Consider the following 21,712-nt stretch of genomic DNA (forward strand, 5'->3'; position numbering starts at 1 on the left):
GAACTACCTGTACAGCGTTGATGGAAAATTCACCAGAACCATTCAAAATTTAACCTCCCCTTTACACTGTAACTAGTGTCTACTTGTAGGTAAGCTGAGAATTTTAGGTGCCAAAATACACCCCAAAATTGGATTCAAATTATCTGCAAATGAGCTTATCCAAAAGTATATACAACCAGCTTTCCCCTTGGTTTTGTTAAAATCCCACTTATCCCCTAACATATTGGCACATAGGCCCATCTGTACATAAGCAGGCCCTCAAATTTTTAACCACAATACCATGAAAAATGGGCCACCCATAAATATGTCAATTGTGAAAATTAAAACACAAAAATGTTGCACACACACACACACACAATGCATTTTACTGATAACAGAACCTTTGTAATCTGTTAAGACAGTTTCAGAATGTCCAAATACAATGTAAATTAGAGTTAGGCTTTAGCAATGCTATTACAATAAACTGATTTAAAAAAAAACATAAATTCCTTTCCTTTTATGAAACTGAACCAGAAAGGAAATAGGTGTTTTTAATGAGCCTGGAATAAGGCACGCATGCCTGCATTGGATGAGGGCATTTATAATTGAGCATCCATTCATTTATGGATATTATCAGTTCATTATAGATCTAGTCGCATGGGAACATTCTACATAGCACAATCCTTCGGCACTAGAAGAACGGAAGTCTATTCCTCCAGATGATACAGAATTATATTTCCTAGCATCTCTCATCAATGACCATACCCGTTGAGGCTGCTGATAATTATATTTCTATAATAACTGGAGGATAAGATTCCTCATTCCTACCACACATCACCAAAGCCATTTAAGGAATTGTACACTTAACATTAACCAAGAGCACAGGTCAGGAATTAAAATGTGGCCAGAATTCTACATTTTATAAACTCAGCAATACCAGTAATTTGATTAAAATAAATTAATTTTCTATTAACCTGTTAAATATTGCCACCTAGAGAATGCAGATAGAAAATATATTTACTCAAAATCTACCAGTTACAAAGGTTTTTTTTAGAGCACAAGTATATATTTAGCTATATAGCTAATTATTTTGTATCACCAAGTATGTTTACAGGTATGCATACTCCACCTTTCAATATGCTGAGAGTACTTCAGAGATGCAGATGAAGGAGGTTAGAATTTTGGAAGTACCAATTTGTTGTTATTTTGAATGGCCTGATAGACTGGAAAGAATGAATCCCTACAAACAAAATGGGATTGTGATTCCATGGATACTACCTGGATACTACCTATGCTCCTTTGGGAGAGTTAAAATACAACTGTAAAAATCAAGTCACTTGAAAAATGTTGCTAAATTCCTCTGAAATGCTAGTGTATTCAACACACAAACACCCAGCCAAATTAGGACGAGAAAAGCTCTAATATCCGTAGTAGATAAAATGTTGAATGGGAAATCTATAGATTTGCATGCATTGAATAATTATGAAATCTAATCACCATCATCAATTAAACTTGTATGCTGCCAAACTCTAAACTGTTTGGCTCATAAGAAACTAAAAAATTAGAATAAAACATTAAAAAGGAGGGGGGAAAAAGACAAACAAAACGAAGTATATGCCACCAGTTTGGACTACAGATAGTCCTCGATTTACAACCATAATTGAGCCAAAAATTTCTGTTGCTAAGTGATACATTTGTTAAGTGAGTTTTGTCCCATTTTACGATCTTCCTTGCCACAGCTGTTAAGTAAATCATTGCAGTTGATAAGTTAGTAACTCGGTTAACAGTCTTGGGTTTCCTCATTGACTTTGCTTATCAGGTGGTTTCAAAAGGGGATGACATAATCATCCTGAGACACAGCAAGGGTCGTAAGAATGAACCAGTTGCCAAGCATCTGAATTTTGATCTCATGATCATGGGGATGCTGCAATGATGTAACTGCGAAAAATGGTCGTGTCACTTTTTTCAGTGCCATTGTAACATTGAACTGTTGCAACTTGAGGACTACCTGTAGTTCAGGGCTGTCAAACTCCTGGCCCACAGGCCAGATGCATCATGCACTGGCCACACCCATGCCCGGTTTAGTGAAGGGGGGGAAAGTCCCAATACATCACTTGACGTTGCAGTGACCACGCGAGTTTGACACCCCTACTGTAGTTGAAGTTTATAGGTAATATTCAAGAGTAGTCCCATGCAAAGCATTGTAGTTGTCAAGCCACAAGTTGATTAGTTTATGAAAAGAGCCCTGTGATCTAGGAAAGGGCATAACCACCGCATCAGATGGGAGTTGTGCAAAGGCCTTCCAAGCCACAGCTAACATTTGCTCTTCAAGCAGAAGCTGAAAGTTCAGGAAGACCCCCAAGTTTCATACCAACCTTGAAGGGAGAAATGCAACCCCATCCAAGGTAAAAGATGGTGTATCTCCACATCTGGGCAGTTCAGACACTTACAGCCACTCAGTCTGGTAGGATTACATCAGAGATGGTTCTTCCCCATTCAACTTCCATGCACAAGGGCAGACCTGACAGCCTCACTTATGGGGCCTGTGGTAAAAGACAGGATAGGGTATCATCAGCATACTGATGATACCAAATCCCCAAACGATGCATAACGTCACTCAGTGATTTCATATAGATGTTGGAAAAGAGAGGTGTGTGTGTGTAGAACCATGTGTAACCATCTCACACAGGAGAGGCTTAGGGAGTGATCTCTCTCCTACAACCACCACTGATTGGAACTGGAGAAAGGAAGAGAACCATCATAAAATGGAGACTCCAATCTCCAATGCACGGAGCTGGCTCAGAATAACGTTAGACGGAAAGGCACAACTGGACCAGAGCAAAAGTTACCTAGGTCCAGCCAAAAAAAACAAAAAAAACACCACATGCCAATATCCACATACTGAAATTTTTAGAAACTGATATAGTGATACAAAGGAACCAATTGATTAGTTGTTAGTTCTAGGTTTTGATCAGAATTGGAAAGCTGCCAGAACTTACCAGTTCAAAGCTGTAGTAACATAACAAAATATATGAATTTTTGCTCTGAATAGACCATGCAGCATATAGTGATCGATAATACAGAGAAGCACACATGTTGCCATTAAATGTATTTGGTATTTCTGTAATGTAAGGGAGAAAAAATAAAATTTTCTTCCATTTAAAATTTAATTTGCTAAAGCACTGGGTCACCCGTAACTCTAGCAATTTTCTGCCTTGTAGTTTATACAATGGACAATGAAGAACTTTGTAGTTGTCCCACCCACTTCTCTCTTGTCCATATATATATGATTTGTCTGCACTGTGATTTTTCATGCCTCAGTCATGTGAAACACTTTCCCCTCTTATCTTCATTGCCTGGTCTTAAAACCATTATCAAATTTAAAAAATGATTTGAATAAAATACATGATATTCATTTTGATAGGTCTATATAGGGGGTGGGGGGGGGGGGGGGGGGGGGTTGGGGGGGGGTGGGGGGGGGTTGTGGGGGGGGGCGCGGTGTTTTCTTTTTTTTTTTTTTTTTTTTTTATTTTTTTTTTTTGGGGGGGGGTTTTTTTTTTTTTTTTTTTTTTAAAATTTGTGGGTTTTTTTTTGGGGGTTTTTTGGGCAGTTATTCCCCAACCTGGATTCCTTCTAGATGTGAACTTCGGCATGGCTGTTGTTGAGGATTCTGGGAGCTGATGTCTACCCAGCTGAAAACTGTCCAGGGTGGAAGGGTTGATTTATTCTAATTATTGCAAGAAATCAAATCAAATCGAGCAGTATCTATTCTTCCTGCCACCTTAACGGCACTGCATTGCTGGAGTTTTATTCCTGTGGTTTCAAACCTCTTCTGGAAAAGTAGAATTTTTGGTGACATACAATTCTGTAGAAGAATATGGGGAAAAGCAATTTATACAACACTAGAGTCTGTACAGGTATTAGTTCCCATATGAATGATATATTTTGAACATATTTCATGTTAAAACTTTCTACAGTATGTATTTAGAAGAGATTAAATAACTTTAGATCATTTACGTAATGCAGAACAAGAATTACTTCACATTACAGACAAATATCACATTTTCTTTTAACCTTTTATTTAGAGAGATATAGTCTTGGTATGGAGATATACCATGAGGAACGCAATTTCACTGGCTGTGAGGTATGTATATTCTCCACCAAAATACTCCTCACATCTCAACTGTTTTATAATTTTATTTACACGCAAAACAATATCAATGCATTTCCTTGTCTTAACTACAGTATTAATCACCCTACATGAATAAAAGGAAACATTACTTGCATTACAGAACCAGTTTTCAAAGAGGAATTTGCTTATCTGCTGAAAAGTGACATTTTTGTCAACAGCCAATATTAATTGTGATCAAGACACTTGCACCATATTTTTCTATCCTCACAGCACATTTATTTTAATAATTCTGTAAATAGGTCCTTAGCATGAGCATAGTGTTACAGTTTTCATACATATAATTACACCCAAAACAAATTCTAAAATTCAAATTGTAAACATTCTCTTCATATGTGGAAACTTTTCTATTTGTGTCCAATGATATTATGATTTATTTAAAAACAACTGCAAAAAGGCTAGTTTAACCTAAGCCATGTAGTGAGCAATGCTTTTAATACATTTCTATATTATTAAATAAAAGGCAACAAAATGACTTGTATAAGCAACATACTTTTAAGCAAAGCATAAAGAAACAATGTCATTAGCATGTTCTACAATAAAGAAAACCATGAGTAAGTATGTGATGCTACAAATGGAAAGGGTAAATACCATTACTGCTGACAAAGTTGGAGGTAGCATGGATGCACCATTTTATTGTCAGTGAGAAATGCAAGTGAAGTAAAGAATTTTTCCTTACCACAAATAATTTCCAGTATTATGTACATAGGTTTTAGAAATTTGTTTTAACAAGTTTCCCTCCACTTTTAGTAAAAAAGTCTTATGTGATTAAAAAACACATACACAGCTAAATAGTACTAATTGCCCTATTTGAATGGAACAGTCTCCTGATCTATGAAGTACATGATTTTTAATGCCCTAAATTTAATAAATTGCATTAGCATTTCTTGGTATTGTACAAAACACTACATACATACAAACAAAATAAAATATTTTACTAAGCAAGTTTTTTTTTAACAAAGCATTGATTCTGGTAACACTGTAAAGAATGCTTTCATTTCATAAAATGTATCTTAAGATCCCATGTGCAACAATTTAAAAACATCTTCTTATGTGTGATGGGTTTGTATCAATAGTGAACACAGTAATTGACCCAAAAACATAGTAAACTTTAAAAATACATCTTCCACCCTATATAAAATATAAAGACTACTTACGGTAACTGTATTAAGTACTCAATCGTTTGGATGTTAACTGTCATTCTCCTCCCACTCCCATTTTCTTGCTTCAAATTTTATAAACAGATAATTTAACTTTAAAAAAACTAACAAAAGGATTTCAAATGTACATCCAATGCTATATGAAGTGTTTCCATATTCTATGAAGCTGCTTCAGCCATCAGGAAAGAAAATGAAGTTTCAGTGATTGAGGCAGGTTTTTTAAGCAGTGATGTCACTTCCACCATGCCAGCCCCAGTCCGAGGAAGATTTGCATTGACAATGTGGCGTTGAAGATGCTTTATCCAATCTTCTTGAACAGATAAGGGTCCTCGAAATACTAGACCACAAAACCTATATGGTTTTTAAATGATCCAAACAGAGTACATTAACATTTTTAAGCAGCTCTGTATTTAATATAGTGATTGCACAAAGTAACATAAGAAGATTTGCTTTAGCACACAGATTGTCCAAATATGGATTGTATGTATATTAATACAGTGAATTTTTATTCTGGATTTAAAGTGTACTTGATGTACAAATTGCTATAACTTTATATCCAAATTTTATCTCATTAAATATGGTTAATGGCTCATTAGCAGTGGTAAACTTTCTTCCCTAAGAATTTCATTTTTGGCTACATCAAAAACATGATAGATCTAGGTAAACTGTGAAACAAGGCAAAATATCCATAAGTGAAGATTCTGGCATACTGGAGCATGGGTACTGTACATTAAAATGCCCAAAGTGCAGCTGTACCCATGAATCAATTCTTTTCCTTAAGATCAACAAAAATATCATACTTAGCAGAATATTGGGCATTTCTACTAACCAGCTAAAAAATAACCAGTGTACAAAGTTAAACCACATTTAGTGCAATATAGTACCTTCTTCACCATCTATTCTTTGTCTCTAGTGACAAATCACTTAGTATTACCTTTCCCTAGATAACACACTTCATTCATTTGTTCGTTTGATTTATATGGCTGCCCATCTTAATAAAAGCAATTCTGAGTGGCCATAACATAAACATAAAAATTCCAAATACAGAATAAAGAATATAAAAAGTTGAATAGCAACCAAGAACAAAAACAAGGATAACATCTCATGTGTTCAAATAATCCCCTTAACCTCTTGTGTGAGAAAACATCCAGGTCATTAAAGCTTTCCCAAAAGGCACCAGGGTCAATGCCAATCTAAACTTGAGGTTTTCAAAGGACATTGTGGCACAAAAAGCCCATGTCAGAAATTCCTGTTTTCCCAATGAGAAAGTCCAACATACATACCTATTGTCACTGACAATGTAACAAATAAAAAGCTTTTAAAAGTAAATCTTTTGAGAGAAACTAAAGGGTTTATCTTATGTTGGATAAACACCCACGGTTGATGGAAGAGAAAGTGAGCAATAGAATGCAATAACCTGAGGTATTATAAAGTGGCAATGTTTCCTGAAGTATGATAAATTCAGAAGTAGGACTTTATATAATCAATAACTAGCATTTGAATTGGAATTTAAAAATAATGATTTTAGTTGATTTGTTGGAAAGTTTTGTTTTGACATGAACCAGATACATTGTATCTCTCTGCAATAGCAGAGTTCAAAGCATACTGTTTTCACCCAATACAAGAACAGTACTGCTCCATCCAATAAAGTTAAATAATGGTTCAGAAAACTTATACAAAATTACTAAAATTTTGGAAGATTCTGGCAGATATGATGGTGTTTAACTACTGTACTTGCTCATAGCATTATTAATTCTTTATATCCTCTTTGACTCTCAACAATGTATTAACTGAAAATGGCAAAACTTCAAGTTTGCTGATTTTACATAAATGTGAGGCTTTTTTCAATGACATGTCTATACCATGTCAATATGCTACAGACTCAAAAAATATTCCTATCTTCTTTTGCTAAGGTTATATGTGTATTATTAAAATAGCTAAAGTCATTTAGTTAATATTCTTATTCATCTCAGGTACATAATCAGAATATAGAGCTACTTAAATAAAAACTCTAATAAACTATTATTTTGATTAACTTATTATATGTCTATATATACCTGCACCGGAGTATGTAAACTTCATCAGCACCATGAGGTAATGGTAGAATTTTTTTCTTGCTTCCAGATCTTGATCTTGATTTTTTTTGCTTACAATCTATGGCTATTGAGAGAGAAAAAGTCCATATATAGATATAAGTATATATATTGTTCTTGACAAACCTATTTCCCCTGAAAGTACATTTAAGATTTTTTGGTACTTTCTATTATTTTACAAAGCTGTAGAAAATATGCATGTTACAGTTCTTCATAATGCTGCACTATGTTTTCTAGCTTCATGCACAACTAAATATATATGTTTGACCTTGTTATTAAACTTTCATTTCTCAACATACATAATTCTAAAAAGCCCTTATACTTTTAAGCTATTATAACTGGTCACACAAACATCATGCTTTGCTTGTGAATAGGGCAATTTTGAAATGTTATTTACTGTACTGGAAATGTTATAACTTGTTCTCAGCATGCAATCATAATGCAAAAGGATCAATGATTAAATGCAAAGTATGTTCTGAGAAAATTCATAACTAGAATTTTTGTATATATTAGTTTGAAGTGTTTTCTGTTCTTCATGCTAAAAGGAGTCTCATATATTGGCTATAGCTTAAAAGCTTGGAAGTTGTCGAAGACTTCAGCCAACATCTATAGTCATTGCTCAATATTTCTTAAATTAGGTGACCCAGAATAATGCAGATTATTGCCTCACATGGAGGAGAGAAGAAAAAGAGAAGGAGGAAGAAGAACCCACAGGAAATTCTGGTTTGGCAAAAATAAACTGTTGGCTATATACTGTATTTAAATATCAAATGCATAATATACCTCCTAAGTTCCTTTCTCTCCAAATGATTTGCCTATTCTCTTCTCTCTTTTTCCCCTATCTCCAACTCCACCCCAGGTGTCAACATCTAAAATGCTGTAAACAAAGCAAGAATACTACTTGCTAATTTCTACATATATGTGCAAACCTTCAGGAAAAATGTTACCAGGTACAAAAACTGGTCTTAACACAAGACAGTATAATTTTTCTGCCAAAGCACTTACAAGAATCTATGAGTAATTTGTAATTTCAAACTAAAATCGGTACTTACTACTACAGACTAACTTTCAGACATTTTGTCAGATTAGTAGATTTGATAGAATCAAGTGTGTCAAAAATACTGTATCTGAAAATCTTAAGGACAAGCATCTTCCACGACTTAAGAAAAGTTAAGAAAAAAGAAAAAGGAATGTGAATGCTGACTGATAGTATCATAACAAGTCTTTTCTACTACTTCTAGGTTATTGAAAAAAATAAAAAAATAAAAAATCAGAAATGAATTGGCCTGTACAGATATATATGAACATGCAGATTTTCTTGTCAAACTGAAATATGAATTATATTGATTTGTAGGGACAACATATGCAAATTATATTTTTGGACATTACTAAAAAGACAGATATTGACAAAAAAAAAAAAAGTAAAAAATATATGTATTTTGTCTCAGGGATGACAATGGTAAAAACATTAAAACTAGGCTAAAGTATCATGTAAAATGCTATTTGAAAAACACAGAGGCATGTCCCACTACTGTGCACTGATATATTCCTTACCTTTTCTTAAACTTGATTTCCCAAGATACCCAGCTTCCAAAGCAAATTTTCCACCCTGCTTCCCAACTCTCACCAAATGATTAGATTTCTGCCAAAGCAAATACTCTAGGGATTTACGATTACACTAGTTATCTGTTCTAATGCTAGCTTCTTTTACATAGATTACTGAGAGCTAAAATAGTTCTGGGACTCTGATGTGAAGCATTCTCCTGAAGGCAAAAACGTAGGTTTCCATAGGCCTTACAAGAAAGGGAACCATGCAGGGCTTAAATACAAAACACTGGAATCTGATTTCAAATTCACATTATCAAGTGGTACTGCCATCTGGTCAGGAATTATAATAACAAATTCGCATCTGCATCCGATCAGCAAAGCTTATAAATATGAATCCAATACATTGTATTTACAAAACAAAATGCTAACTGCCATTTATCTACCTTTCATATCACAGGACACTCAGCTGTCTTATATTTTCCGTAGCAATGCCTGCCCTCTGGAATGAGGTCCCCCCACAAAATCCAGATGGACTCCACTCTGTTGATATTTAGAAGTCCCACAAAAGTCTTCACCCAGACCTTCAGTGAGGGAGAGCCTGTCACTTCACTGTGCTTGCAGAGTTGTTGAGATATTATTTTCACTTGGTGAGTCGTTAATAATTGGTGATATTTTGCTCAAACTTTACTAACATAAATTATGCAAGATAAGCTAGAATAAAACAATATATTAGATATTCATTGAAGAATAAATGTAAGTATTTGACAAATGGGCTGAAACAACATTACACAATTTAGAAATTTAGTTTAGAAAAGCCAGCATAATGGGAACTGAATACAGCCATGTTGCAGTAACCAAGAGTTCACATGATCTTTGCCAATAGGACTCTGCTATTGGAAGTGGATTCTTTTCCACCATTAAATAAGCATATTCTATAGAGTTTTGACTTTATTGTTAATTCATGAAAAAACTTAAATTATCTCCAGGTCTTTTACTATAAAAACTGCTATATTGATTTCTATTCTGTTTCTTGCTTGCCAAAGAATCGATGTATTTGTCATTGGACAGAAACAGCAAGCTATGGGAAATTCAGTATCTGAAGGCTGTCTCTCAATGCATCTAAAGAAGATACTCTGTATAGATTCAAAGATTCTTCATATTTAAATCTGAGTTTAAATATTTCTATCTGATGACAAAATTTAAGAAATCTGAAAACATGAAGCTCTGATAATATTTCAATCAAGTATTTCCTTTGTGGATTTGAGGGTTTTCTTAAGGCCCACATAACCTCTGTCAACTCATAAAACATTTCTATGCCTGTTTTAGAGTTGCTATGAAGGGGAGAGGGGATTTGGAGGAGCAGTTTAAAAACAAAAGTGCATTCCATTCTTACCCTGCAAAGATTGTAGCTAAGCTACCGGAATTTCTGCCACGAAAATTCATAATTGGAGAATGTGATTGATGACTCTCAGCTATGAACATATTTCGTTGGAGAATATAAATTATGATACACGCAGAGGGGTGAAAGGAAAACAGGGTCATAGGTGATAGTGAATTACATGTCTCAGAATCAGCTTCATACAGGTTATGCCAACATGTTCGCTCCTAATAAATCCTTTGAAGTTTTTGAAGCTTGGCTCGAGGCTCATGATTTAATTAGGGCAACTGCTGGAATCCTGACAGCCTCTTTGCTTTATATATTTTTATAAAATAAAGGTAGTCTTCCACTTATGACTATAATTAAGCCTAAAATTATGGTTTTAAGTCATGCCAGTCATTGGTCAATTTTAAAACTTGGTTTTATTTTTATTTTTTTGCAGCACTCATTGAGCAATCACCATGGTTGTTAAGTGAATCTGCAGTCATTAAGTGAATCGATTATGCATAATGGACATTTTTTAGTGGAAACTGTAGGTAAATGCTGATTTCCAGCAAAAAAGCTGAGACAGGAGGGCGATGGCTAGAAGATCTTCAAATCTGGGTCATAAGTATCTTTTTCAGGATCCATCATACCTCTGAATGGTCACTAAGCAACTGGTTGTAAGTCAAGGACTACCTGTATGTGAAAATATGAATACATTTTTGCAGTAAAAATAAAGTGCAAGAGATCTCTGCCACAGAAGATATTTCCATCTGTAGACTTCCCCAAGGTAATTCTAGTTGAAAAGTTATATTAACTTCCTTTAAACATAAATGAAGATAAACATTTTTTAAACATCATTATCAAATCTGCAAGACCATTCAACCCCATGACTCTGAACAGTGTACAGTATCAAAACCAGATGGAAACAAGCACACAACAAATAAAAAATGGTGAACATCCATAAAAGAACAAAACAAGTACTTTTTCAAGCATAATAGCATTCTCACAAGCCCAATCAAATGAGCCCAAGGAAAAACTGGTTTTAAATGAGTTAATTAGGGGCAATATGAATTTCTGGTGAGACACTGTTCCAGAGAATAGGCACTACAACCCAGCAATTTAATTGACTGATCCCAAAGCATGCTAATTATGTCATATCTAACGGAACAGGCAGACACTACAGCTGAGACAGGAAGTCCCTCATATACTCAAGTCCTGTGCCACCAAAGGTCTTGTATGTGATAATGAGCAACTTGAGTTGTATCTGAAACCCTACTAGTAGTGTAACTCCTGGAACAGAGGTACTACATGGACAAACCATGGCATGCCTGTAATTGTCCATTCTGACGGATTCTGGACTAGCTACAATTAAAAATATCTTTCCTTCATATAATTACTTGCTAGAGATATGAATCTTTGAGTCAAGTTCAACCCTTACTGATCACACAGATATCTCTACAAGAGAATTTTCGGCATCTGTACTATAAGGGGTGCTCAATGGTTTCTTGTGGGATGTTATTTTTGATTTTCCAATTTAGTAGCCCCAATCCAAATCTGATCCTCCTTAGCTTTTTAAATCAACTAAGGACAGATACGTGCTGCCATCTGCTATAGACCATTCGTAACTACAATGAATTATTAATATATTAATGTTTATTTGGGAAAAATAATTATTGCAAATTAATTTTTTCTTCTACACCAGAATAGAAATCTTTTGTTAGGCAGTAAGAATGCATAAATATATTTTAAAATAAGCCAGATAACATTCTCTTGGGTAACATTCTAGCCACAAGTTTCTGTGGGCTCCATTTACGCGAGCGGTGGATGCAAATGGAGCTCCATGCATGTGTGTTTGCCCACCACCACACAGAACCATCCCCTCCCCACCACCCCTTGCATGGTTCGCAAAACAGGAAAAATTGGGGAATATTGCACTAGAATGATTATGAAAAAAAATCTACCAACAAATGCAGGTGTTGGAATGAATATCTACTATTCAGTACAATACCTGACAAAGAGGTTGAAGTAGAATAAGCTTACATCTTACTAACATGTTTTTTTTTTTAATTAGAAGTACTAGTTTGATTATTTGTAATGATAATTTGACAATTTCCTGATTTGGATCTCTCCTTATTCTGAAATAAAGATTGTTTTTAGACACTTGGACTTACAAAAAACCTAAGTAAAACCTATTTTGTCACTAGAGCTAATGCCTACTTTTGTGTGTGTGTGTGTGTATTCTATGTTCTTGCTGGATAGGACAATGTCAGACACGAACAATCCACACTTGTAAAGGTCAAAGTATTACTTTATTGTTCTAAGCCGATTTAACAGAAAACTCCCAAACTAGCAATTTTGCTTGGGAAAGACTAGAAATGGCTCAGGGTACCAATAAAGGAGAATATTTGCAGCTCAGGGTTCAAATGAGGGGTCCTTGATGTTTTCTGAACTTGGTTAGTTAGTCTGGGTAATGAAATGCCTGCAAGAAAATAATCAAGCTCAGAGAGCACCAAGAACCACTCAAGGCTCAAGGTGTTTGAGAGAGGAATGGGACAAAAATTCATTTCAGTGATGATATAATGAAACAGTTGCAAGAAGACATGCAAAGTAAGCTATGGGAATTCTAGAAATATGTAAAGCTTTCTGATTTGCAAATATTTCCTGGATAAATTTTTAATATGGGTAATAACTATGTCCATCGTGAAACATTTTAGACAAAATATTTCTGAACAGGATTATTCTGGAAGTGTTCTGACATTTCTGGATTCCCCAGAACAGACTATTTCAGTGTCAGAATAATTCAAAATGACAGAACATTTGGCCACATTTAATGGGCTCCTACTGTTAAGCTCCTACTGAAACACTGACAATCTCTAAATCTCTATGAATTTAGAGGGCAATCCCTAAATCTCTAGGCATTTAGAGGGCAGAAATCGGAGAGCTAATCAAAATGCTATAAGTATTTAAGGAATGGGAAGCCTTGGGATCTAACAGATCCTCACTTCTGCCTTGGCCACAGTCCGCCACATCTTTGTTTTGGAGCTGTTTGTGGTCAGAGTTTTCAATCTTGGAAACTCTGATCACTCTGGAAGCTTATGAAATATCAGAAAGAAAAAAACCAAACCTATTTATCAATCAAAGATCAGAGACCTCCCCAGCAATATGTACAATCTATCCCTATGACTCCTAGAATCATAGTGCCAAGAATTATGTCCTAAAACACAAATGACATTAATTGATATCAATGAAGAATATCTCTCTTTACCTGTACTTAATATATTTCAATTCTAGTTTAAAATGCTTCAGAAGTATCAAACCTTTTCACATATAACCTTCAACATAACATTAGTGATTCTCTAAATAAACAATGAATATTATACCCTTATATAATTTTGGGGATATGTAGTATAGATGTAATCATCCTATACTAATAATAAAATGAACTGGGAAAAGTACAAAGCATCACTAATGTTATCCCACTTTCCAAAGCAGATGAAATTTGGAGACAGATTGTGGCATGTTAATGTTAGAAATACAACTATGATAAAATAGAAATATCTGATACCAAGTGCTCCAAAATCCACCAAATGAAACTTTTGTAGAATCATGTTATTTTGGAACTCAATATCCTACTGAGTATACTCAAGTAGAAAATAGAAGTATATATTATTTTATGAACAGTTGTGATGAAAAATAACATGGTATCATTTAGTATTTAGCATTTGTGATTAATTGCCTGCTACTGGTCTGTAGTAGCAAATCATAAGTACAACTGCACTGTATTTTGTTCAAAAAATCCCCCACTCACTTTTTAAAAAAGAGCTTGATCAAATTCTTCAATGGACCTCGAGTTCCAGTTTTATCTTTTTTTATTTATATTACACTCAGAATAATATAAAGTAGCTTACTTCACTTGAAATCTATAAGAGCTTATTTTTTTTCTGGGTTTTAGTCAGCACGAATTAAGAAAATCAGGGTACTCATTCATATGGTGTCAGTCTGAAATGATCAGCAAAAGAGCAAGAACTTTCAGCTCTGCTAGTTCTCTCAATATCAAGCTAGCAAAACCGATGTCATCGGGACTGGAGAGGCCAATTCTTTAAGCAGCTGGCCAGGGACAGTGCAATGTTTGAGGCTGACACTGACAACCCTTATTTTAAAAGCTCATCTAACTGTAGCATCTCTATCTGCTACTGGTGTACTACCCATTAAGAAAAAAGGGGTATACTGATATTCTTAACAAGCCACAAAATAGACAGACTGACATAAAAAAAAAAAAAGTCAGTGTCTTGCCAGAAGCAATTGTAGCCCTGGAAAGACATTCCATTCAGCATCAATGACTTTGATAGTTGATAGCTCTTCTTCTGTTGAAACACAAAATATAAAAAGCTCCTATAGCAACTGTCAAACAAAAAATAAAGGTCATTTATGCATACAAATATTTAACTGGGGCACAAAGTAACAAAATGCTCAAAGGGACTTATTTCTGGCCATGGTATTTTCTCTAAAAATGTGCAAAGAAATCAAAAAGTGGTACAAATTGAAGAAATTATAAAAGGCAGAAAACCCAGTATGACCTTTGATGCAGAAAGCATTATATTTTCATCACAATCAATTTAATTTTTCCCCTTTAAATTGCAACTGAATTTGCAGATCACATTGAAAGTATAAAATAGTCTCAAAATATATTGATGCCGGAGGAAGGATAGCTCTGCTATCAGCGGAACTGATGACTACAGCAAAAGAGGAGCTGGCAAACAGATTGGTGCCTCATAATTCTTCTCTGGCGAGGAGTTGGGAGCACACACACACTCCATACAAGGCTTCCCTTGGGGAGACCATAACCAAAATCTTTGGTAGATTTTACAGTTCTGGGAGCAGAGGGGAGGATAGCTTTGTCCAAGTTGCAGTTCAGAGATTTCAAACAGACACCAGGTTCATTTACTTCTTTTCTTAATCACTTTTGGAAGTTGCTTGTTAACTACTTTTTGCATATTAAGAACCTTCAGAGTGACAAGTTTCCTTACACTGGGTCCTGAGCAAAGTTTAAGGACTTAAGAAATAAAACAGCAAAAGGTATTCTTGGAATATTGATTTTGGAAAGTTAAAAATGGACTAAGGAGCTAGGTGGATTGGAAACAAGATTCTGAAATTAATTATAAGAATCCTTCCAGGGTTGTTTAAAATCATATTAAAATATATGAAGATTTTGAATCTAAGTATAAGAAATTGATTAGAGAAAAACACTACAAAAGGACTTTGAAGGTTGGACTCTAAAGGCAACCAGAAAAAACTAAAGATTATAATTAAAGAAGAGATTGACTAATAGAGAATGGAGAAAAGTATTTAACTTTGAAAGAAGCCAGTTAACAGCTGTTTTACCCTGCTCTAGAAAGGGGTTTTTGCTCAAGTATTGCAGTGAAATAAAGTCGTCCCCCCCCCAAGATATGCATCATTAGTCTTTAAATCCTACTCTTCAATGCTACAACCATCAATGTTCAAAATTTACCAATTATAAATGTATCAATTAATTTAATATATTTCTGTGTCATCTCACATAAATAAATAATACACTTAAATACTTTACATGAGTTACCGTGTTTCTCATATAATAAGGCCGGGTCTTATTTTTTTTTTGAGCCCCAAAAAAATGGCTAGGCTGTCTTTTCGGGGGTGTGTGTGACTTAATTCCCCCCCCCTTGCATTTTCGGGCGGGCGGGCGGCGATGGCTTGGATGTTGACCTCGGCATTGGTGGGGCACTTCGTATCGGGGTCAACGCAGGCAGCACCATATCCGGATGTGCAACAAAAGTACTTCCTAACGGCAAGCCCCCCCACCATTCCCCACCATTTTGCATGTTTTAATATAGGCCTTAATTTGGGGGGAGGGGCTTAATTTCATTTCATGCCTATAAAACATGCTGGGACTTCCTATTGGGGGAGGCCATATTGTTGGAGAAACAGGGTATATTCATTAAAAGATGGGAAAAGAAAAATTTTAAATAGCAATCCTCTTCATCCATACATGGTATTTATCACTGATACGATCCCCTGAGTTTTTGTTGAGAAAGTTAACTCTACAAGCTCTCTAAAATGATGTACATATTCCTGCTATAGTTATATCCCATTTTAAACGAAGAATCCCTACTAGTTCTCACAATCAAGGTAACACCTATGTGTATTTCCACATTGTTACAGTTCTTCTTCAATTGATTAGCTGAGCTTTATTACTTATATAAATTTGCATATATAATATATAAATATAAAATCACATATATAATACATATGTAAATATTACGTAAAATTAGTTATACACCCCATAATTTATTTTAGACAACAGTTCAGAATATGCATACCTTCTCCCAACTCTGACGTTAGAGCTGAATGTCACTAGTATATTAAAAACATCTTGCCTCCTCTCAAATTGTCATTTGCCCTCAAGAACTTCAATTAAATATTAAACTGCAATAGTAGCAAAATATAAGTATCTACTTATATTTTATATAGTATCTACTCCAAATTTTTTAGATAGTATCTACTCCAAAACTTCCAGTATCCTGCAAGCAGGAATTATATTAGTGACTTCATCCTTCAATTTAGAAAATAATCTATAATACTGTTATCAACAAAATCAAAAGCATCTAAAGCATTAACAGCATTCTAAGACTTTCCCAGAGAAGATCATCAATTGATGAGGTTAAGGTTAACTATGTTCCAAGTCTGAAAAGGGCTGAGAGAATGACTGTCAAGAACTTCAGCAGTTATATACACCTTACTCCTGAAGTAGTATCTATGACTTCCCAAGTGTCAGCTAATCCTCCAAAGACAGAGACAGGAACTAGTAGCAGTTTTTAAACTTTATATTCCTTGCCAAACAATTTAGTTCCTGTTAATAAACATAATAATTTCTACATGGCTCTGCTGGCACTCTTAAGGAAAAAAGTGTTCATATACTACACACCTGCTTATTCCAATACAGACAGTCCTTCACTTACAACCAATTGTTCAGAAACTGCTTGAAATTATGACAGTACTAAATGAAGGCACTTATGACCTGTACTTGAAGCTATGGCAATGCCCCTATAATCATGTGATCAAAGGGGGCGTTGGTCTTACCTGATATGCTCCTTCTCAGTGTGCTGAGCAGAGAATCCAAAGAATGTGTTAACTCTGCCTTCCTGCCCAAAGACTGAGTCCTTTTAAATTTTGTAACCATGACTCTCCTGACTAGGTCCCAGTTTTGACTCAGTCTTAGCCCAAGAGAGACGTGTTTAACAGGAGCTCCTCAGAGAAAAAAGGCAGAGCTGAATTCTTTGGATTCTCACACAGGATGGCTGGAAACAGCAGTTTTGCAGGTGAGTGACACAGCTGCCAGCAAATCAGCTGTTTTTCGGAGAACAGCACAGCTTTCGGGAGAGCAATAAAGCTGTTGCAGACAATTCGCTGTTTTTCAGTGAATGAGCCTCATGACTCTGCTGGCTTCCTCGGTCTGACTGGCATAGCCGCCACAAAGACTAAGACTGGCTTCCTGTTTTATCAGCACAACCGCCACTACAATTAAACTCCAAATGGCATAGCCACTAGAGTAACGTGGCTGGCGTCTTTTGATCCGCCCAGCTTGCCATTTGCAAACCCATCTGCACTTACAACCGTATGGGTGTCGCAACTCCCACCATCTGCTTATCTGCCCCATCTATGCTCTTTTGGCCACCTGCTGCCCTGCATTCTCTTGTCCCAACTCACCTTCGCCATCTTCTTGCTCCTATTGCTAATGAGGCGCATCCAGCCTGGGGCTGGTTTTACACTGCGAAAAAGTGGGGAAGAGACGAAAGCATCCCTTGAGCCATAGCATCCCTTTGCGAACAGATCGAGGGAAGGCCTGGATCTGGCTTCATTCTGTGAAAAAAGTTCTAAAAGGCTGCATTGGGCTCTCTCCCCTCCATTTAGGGAAAAGCAACTTCCCCACCCAGGAATCTCTGAAAGGAGTGCTTCTCTGCAAACAGCTCCTGGATGGGCTGGGACTCCAAAAGAGGGGAGCGAGCTGAAAGCAGTTATTTTTCCCCTTTTTCACAACGGGAGGCCAGTCCCAGTCCATCGAGGAGGTCTTGGCAAAGAAACTGCCTCATGTAAAGGCCACTGGATGGGGGTGGGGTTTGGCTTTGTGTGAGAAAAAGGAAAGAAAAGCTGAAAGCAACTTCTCCCCCAACCCCCTTTTCATAGTGTGAAGCCAGACCCAGGCAGGTATGCCTCATCATCAGCAGGAGCAAGAAGATGGTGAAAGTGAGGAGAAGCAGTAAAACACAAGATGGCAGGTGTCTCAAAATGCAGGGCGGCAAGGATGACAAAAACTGGGCTGGGGTGGCTGCAGTTTCCAAGCTGTGGCAAGCAGCCATGGGGCCATGTGTTTCTGGGGTTGCTTACCATCTTGCAAGACGAAGGGCAGGGCAGCCAAAAGAGCAGAGATGGGGTGGAGACAGATGGTTGGGTGTGTTGCGGGGAGGGGAGTTGGAAGCAAGCCCTTACCTTATTGAGGCTTGGGGCTGGCATGGACCAAGCTCATAATGGCTTGAATTGGGATGAGTCTTTGGCTAATGACTGGTAAAATTTGCTTAATGATGGCTACACGGATTACTGGGATTGTGGTCAGTAAGTGATGCAGTCGCATGACATCCAGTGTTATGACTTTATAGCTCAGTAACCAAAATTCTGGTCTCATTGTGATCGTAAGTTGAGGACTATCTGTACTTGAATTTTGTTTGCTTTTATTGTAGCAGTCTAATAGTTAGGTTCACAGGAAATCCCACTACATTTAAAATCCAACACATAGTACGAAGTATTAAAACAAATAAACACACCAGATATAACTGTGTTGTTACTCTTACCTGCCTGTCCAACAGATTTAAATATATACATAACAAATATGAGAAAGTAATGGAGTTTTGATTGAACATGATGTACTGACAATTGTAGAAACCACATAAATGCCTGTGTTTACTTTGATATTAATTTATTTAAAGAATGAGTTGTAATAATTGGTAAAGATTCTTGATCAAAACTTCGCAAGTTTAATTAAAAATTCAGCTCCTTTTGCATTTAGCCAGAAAACAGAGCATTCACTCCTGAACTGTTCATATACATGAAAATAATGCTTGATAAAAAAATAAAATAAAATAAAACGATTCATGAAAAAATGGGATAGCAACATACGTTTAAACGTTGCTATAATTCTAATTCAATTTCTTCAGAGAATTTTAAATGTCAACTGAATTATATGGATTTTTCAAGTCTGATGAGGAAAATGTAGATAGACAGACTTGAATTTACATCTGTAACAAACATACCTGTCCCAGTCAAAAGTCCAGCACTCTTCTTTCGTGCATAAGCGCGTAAGTGGTTGGACAGGCTAACAGCACTTGTAAACGCCGTATTGCAATGCACACACGTTCTAAGCTTCACAGGCATACCTATCATTCAAAAGAAAACTATAATCCAGTTCTCTCTTTAAAAATGAAACTCTCAACTCGTTTTGAAAAACCCTGAATGTAAAGTTGTTTTAAGTATGTCCAGTGCATCAGTGCAATTGTTTCATAAGGAAGGACCTAGGTTATGGTTATTATTTTCTTATCTGGCACAAAACATCCTTTTGGGTAAGAAAAATGAAATGCATGATTTGAATCCCTAAGCTTTGCTGAATTTAACAACTATTATCACTTTGCTGCTGATTTTCACATTACAGATTTCTTTCCTAACCCAAAATACAATTCTGCAATTTGAATAGCACAGTTCTGTTAAGGAGTTTGAAAGCTTGCAATGTTCCCAATAAAGAGAATTAGAAAGTCTGGTTGACAAAGTGGTAATTAAAGTGTTTTAACCACAAGACTGTAAAAGGCTCAATACTAAATTAGGTTGCTGATGAGGGCTTGGAGAAAAAGGTGGTAAAACACACCACTGCACAGCTGTTAGACAAAACATTTTGTTCCGTGCATTTTATCTTCATTACTCTGAATGCGCAATCAATAATGAAAGTTAATGATTTGTAGTTTTTGCTAAAATCTTTGTGCTAAATAAATGATCAACAAACATCTTAGTTATCACAGAAAAGAACACATAGTGAAGCAATTCCAAACTACATCAGAAAAAAATAACACTGCCAATGGTTTCTTAACTGTATTTTCATGCACATATAAAAGTTTGGTCTTGGACAATGCTATAATAATTATTTTTCACATTATTCACATTTCAGTAGATTAGAAAAAATTGGGTGCTTGTAAGATATCATTTTTAGATATATGCAACACAAAAACCAATTTTCATGTATTTTAAACTGCTCAGAAGCAAGGTTACAAAAGTTTTAATAACTAAGTAGCACTATAAATTAACAACCAAATTCTATATTAATTGGAATTAAAAATTACATTAGTAACAGTTGGTATTATACAATTTATTTTATTTTTGATTGAAGCCTAGAGGAAAGAGCTAATCAGTATTATGTAACATAACACAAATATCAAATATTTATTTTTAGCCAACTATTGTTATTAAGCTACCTATTTTAAAGCAATTCATTGCATTATTCATGTATTAACTCATCTTTTTAGCCCCTTGTAGTTAGTTAATAGAGGTTTTCCTGTAAAGCTAGGTTATCTACCTAGGTGAAAGTAAAAGCATAATCAGCAGTCTCATGTACTATACCAGGTGACTTACTATATATAATTTCAGACTGCAAGTAGAGAATCAAACACTTGAATGCTTTCCCATTTAAGACATCATTTTAATCGCAACAGGTTTTATATGATGCATTCAATCCATATAAACATTAGACATAAGCAGATCCTTGAACAGGAGTCTTCATGTCACTCATCCAACATACTCTCTTGGATCCAGAATATGACAGAACTCACATGCAAGAGAGTGTCAAGCTGCTAACTTCAGCCTTTGAGCAATGCAGCTTTTCGTAATTTCATGCCACAAATCCAGAGAGGCAGTTTGTTCACTGAAAGATCTGCACAGGCCTAATAAACATTTGACTTCACTACCTGCAATCTTGTAGTGGTACAACAAGCAAATCACATGAATCTACTGATCATGTAATGTCTTCCAGTGACAGTCTGACTGCTGCATCATACTGCACTATTGAAAGACCCATAAAACAGCACCCTGCATTTTCGCCGCAATTACAAAATAATTACTCAAACTAGAGTGATATTATAGTAGCTGGAATACACATTATGCAGAGATCTTGGCAAAGAACTCCAGGATAATCTCTGACTATGATTGAAAGACATATTTAAGAAGAGCATTCTAAAACTATACTAAGGACTCTGAAATAAAGACTGAAATTACTGACTAAATTTCTAGAGAATCTTCATTCAAAAAAAGT

General features: G+C 35.6%; 1 protein-coding gene and 1 long non-coding RNA gene across 9 annotated transcripts in view; both read right to left on the bottom strand.

Annotated features, from left to right (window-relative positions):
- Positions 1-2,354: 2,354 nt before the first annotated feature.
- LOC148131264 (uncharacterized) lies at positions 2,355-3,844 on the bottom strand. Its single transcript, XR_015748641.1, has 3 exons — positions 3,602-3,844; positions 2,979-3,100; positions 2,355-2,522 (listed from the first exon to the last, which is right to left on the bottom strand). It is a non-coding gene; the product is annotated as an uncharacterized LOC148131264 (long non-coding RNA).
- A 197-nt stretch (positions 3,845-4,041) lies between these two features.
- ZNF644 (zinc finger protein 644) overlaps positions 4,042-21,712 on the bottom strand; it is a 67,939-nt gene continuing 50,268 nt past the window's right edge. For 6 of the 8 annotated variants that reach the window (XM_087960591.1, XM_087960593.1, XM_026674107.2 and 3 more), the window contains 2 exons: positions 7,386-7,488; positions 4,042-5,679 (listed from right to left, as the gene is read on the bottom strand). In XM_087960591.1, the coding sequence (XP_087816717.1) occupies positions 5,487-5,679; positions 7,386-7,488 (296 nt within the window). In that variant the 3' untranslated portion in view covers positions 4,042-5,486. Of the gene's footprint in view, positions 5,680-7,385; positions 7,489-9,412; positions 11,956-19,673; positions 19,797-21,712 lie in introns of those variants that run through there. The other 2 variants (XM_026674108.2, XM_087960595.1) reach the window with 2 other exon arrangements.

Source organism: Notechis scutatus, chromosome 3, assembly GCF_049901735.1.
Source record: "Notechis scutatus isolate UNSWTSFEM ecotype Mainland chromosome 3, rNotScu1.2, whole genome shotgun sequence".
In the NCBI taxonomy this organism is placed as follows: Eukaryota; Metazoa; Chordata; class Lepidosauria; order Squamata; family Elapidae; genus Notechis; species Notechis scutatus.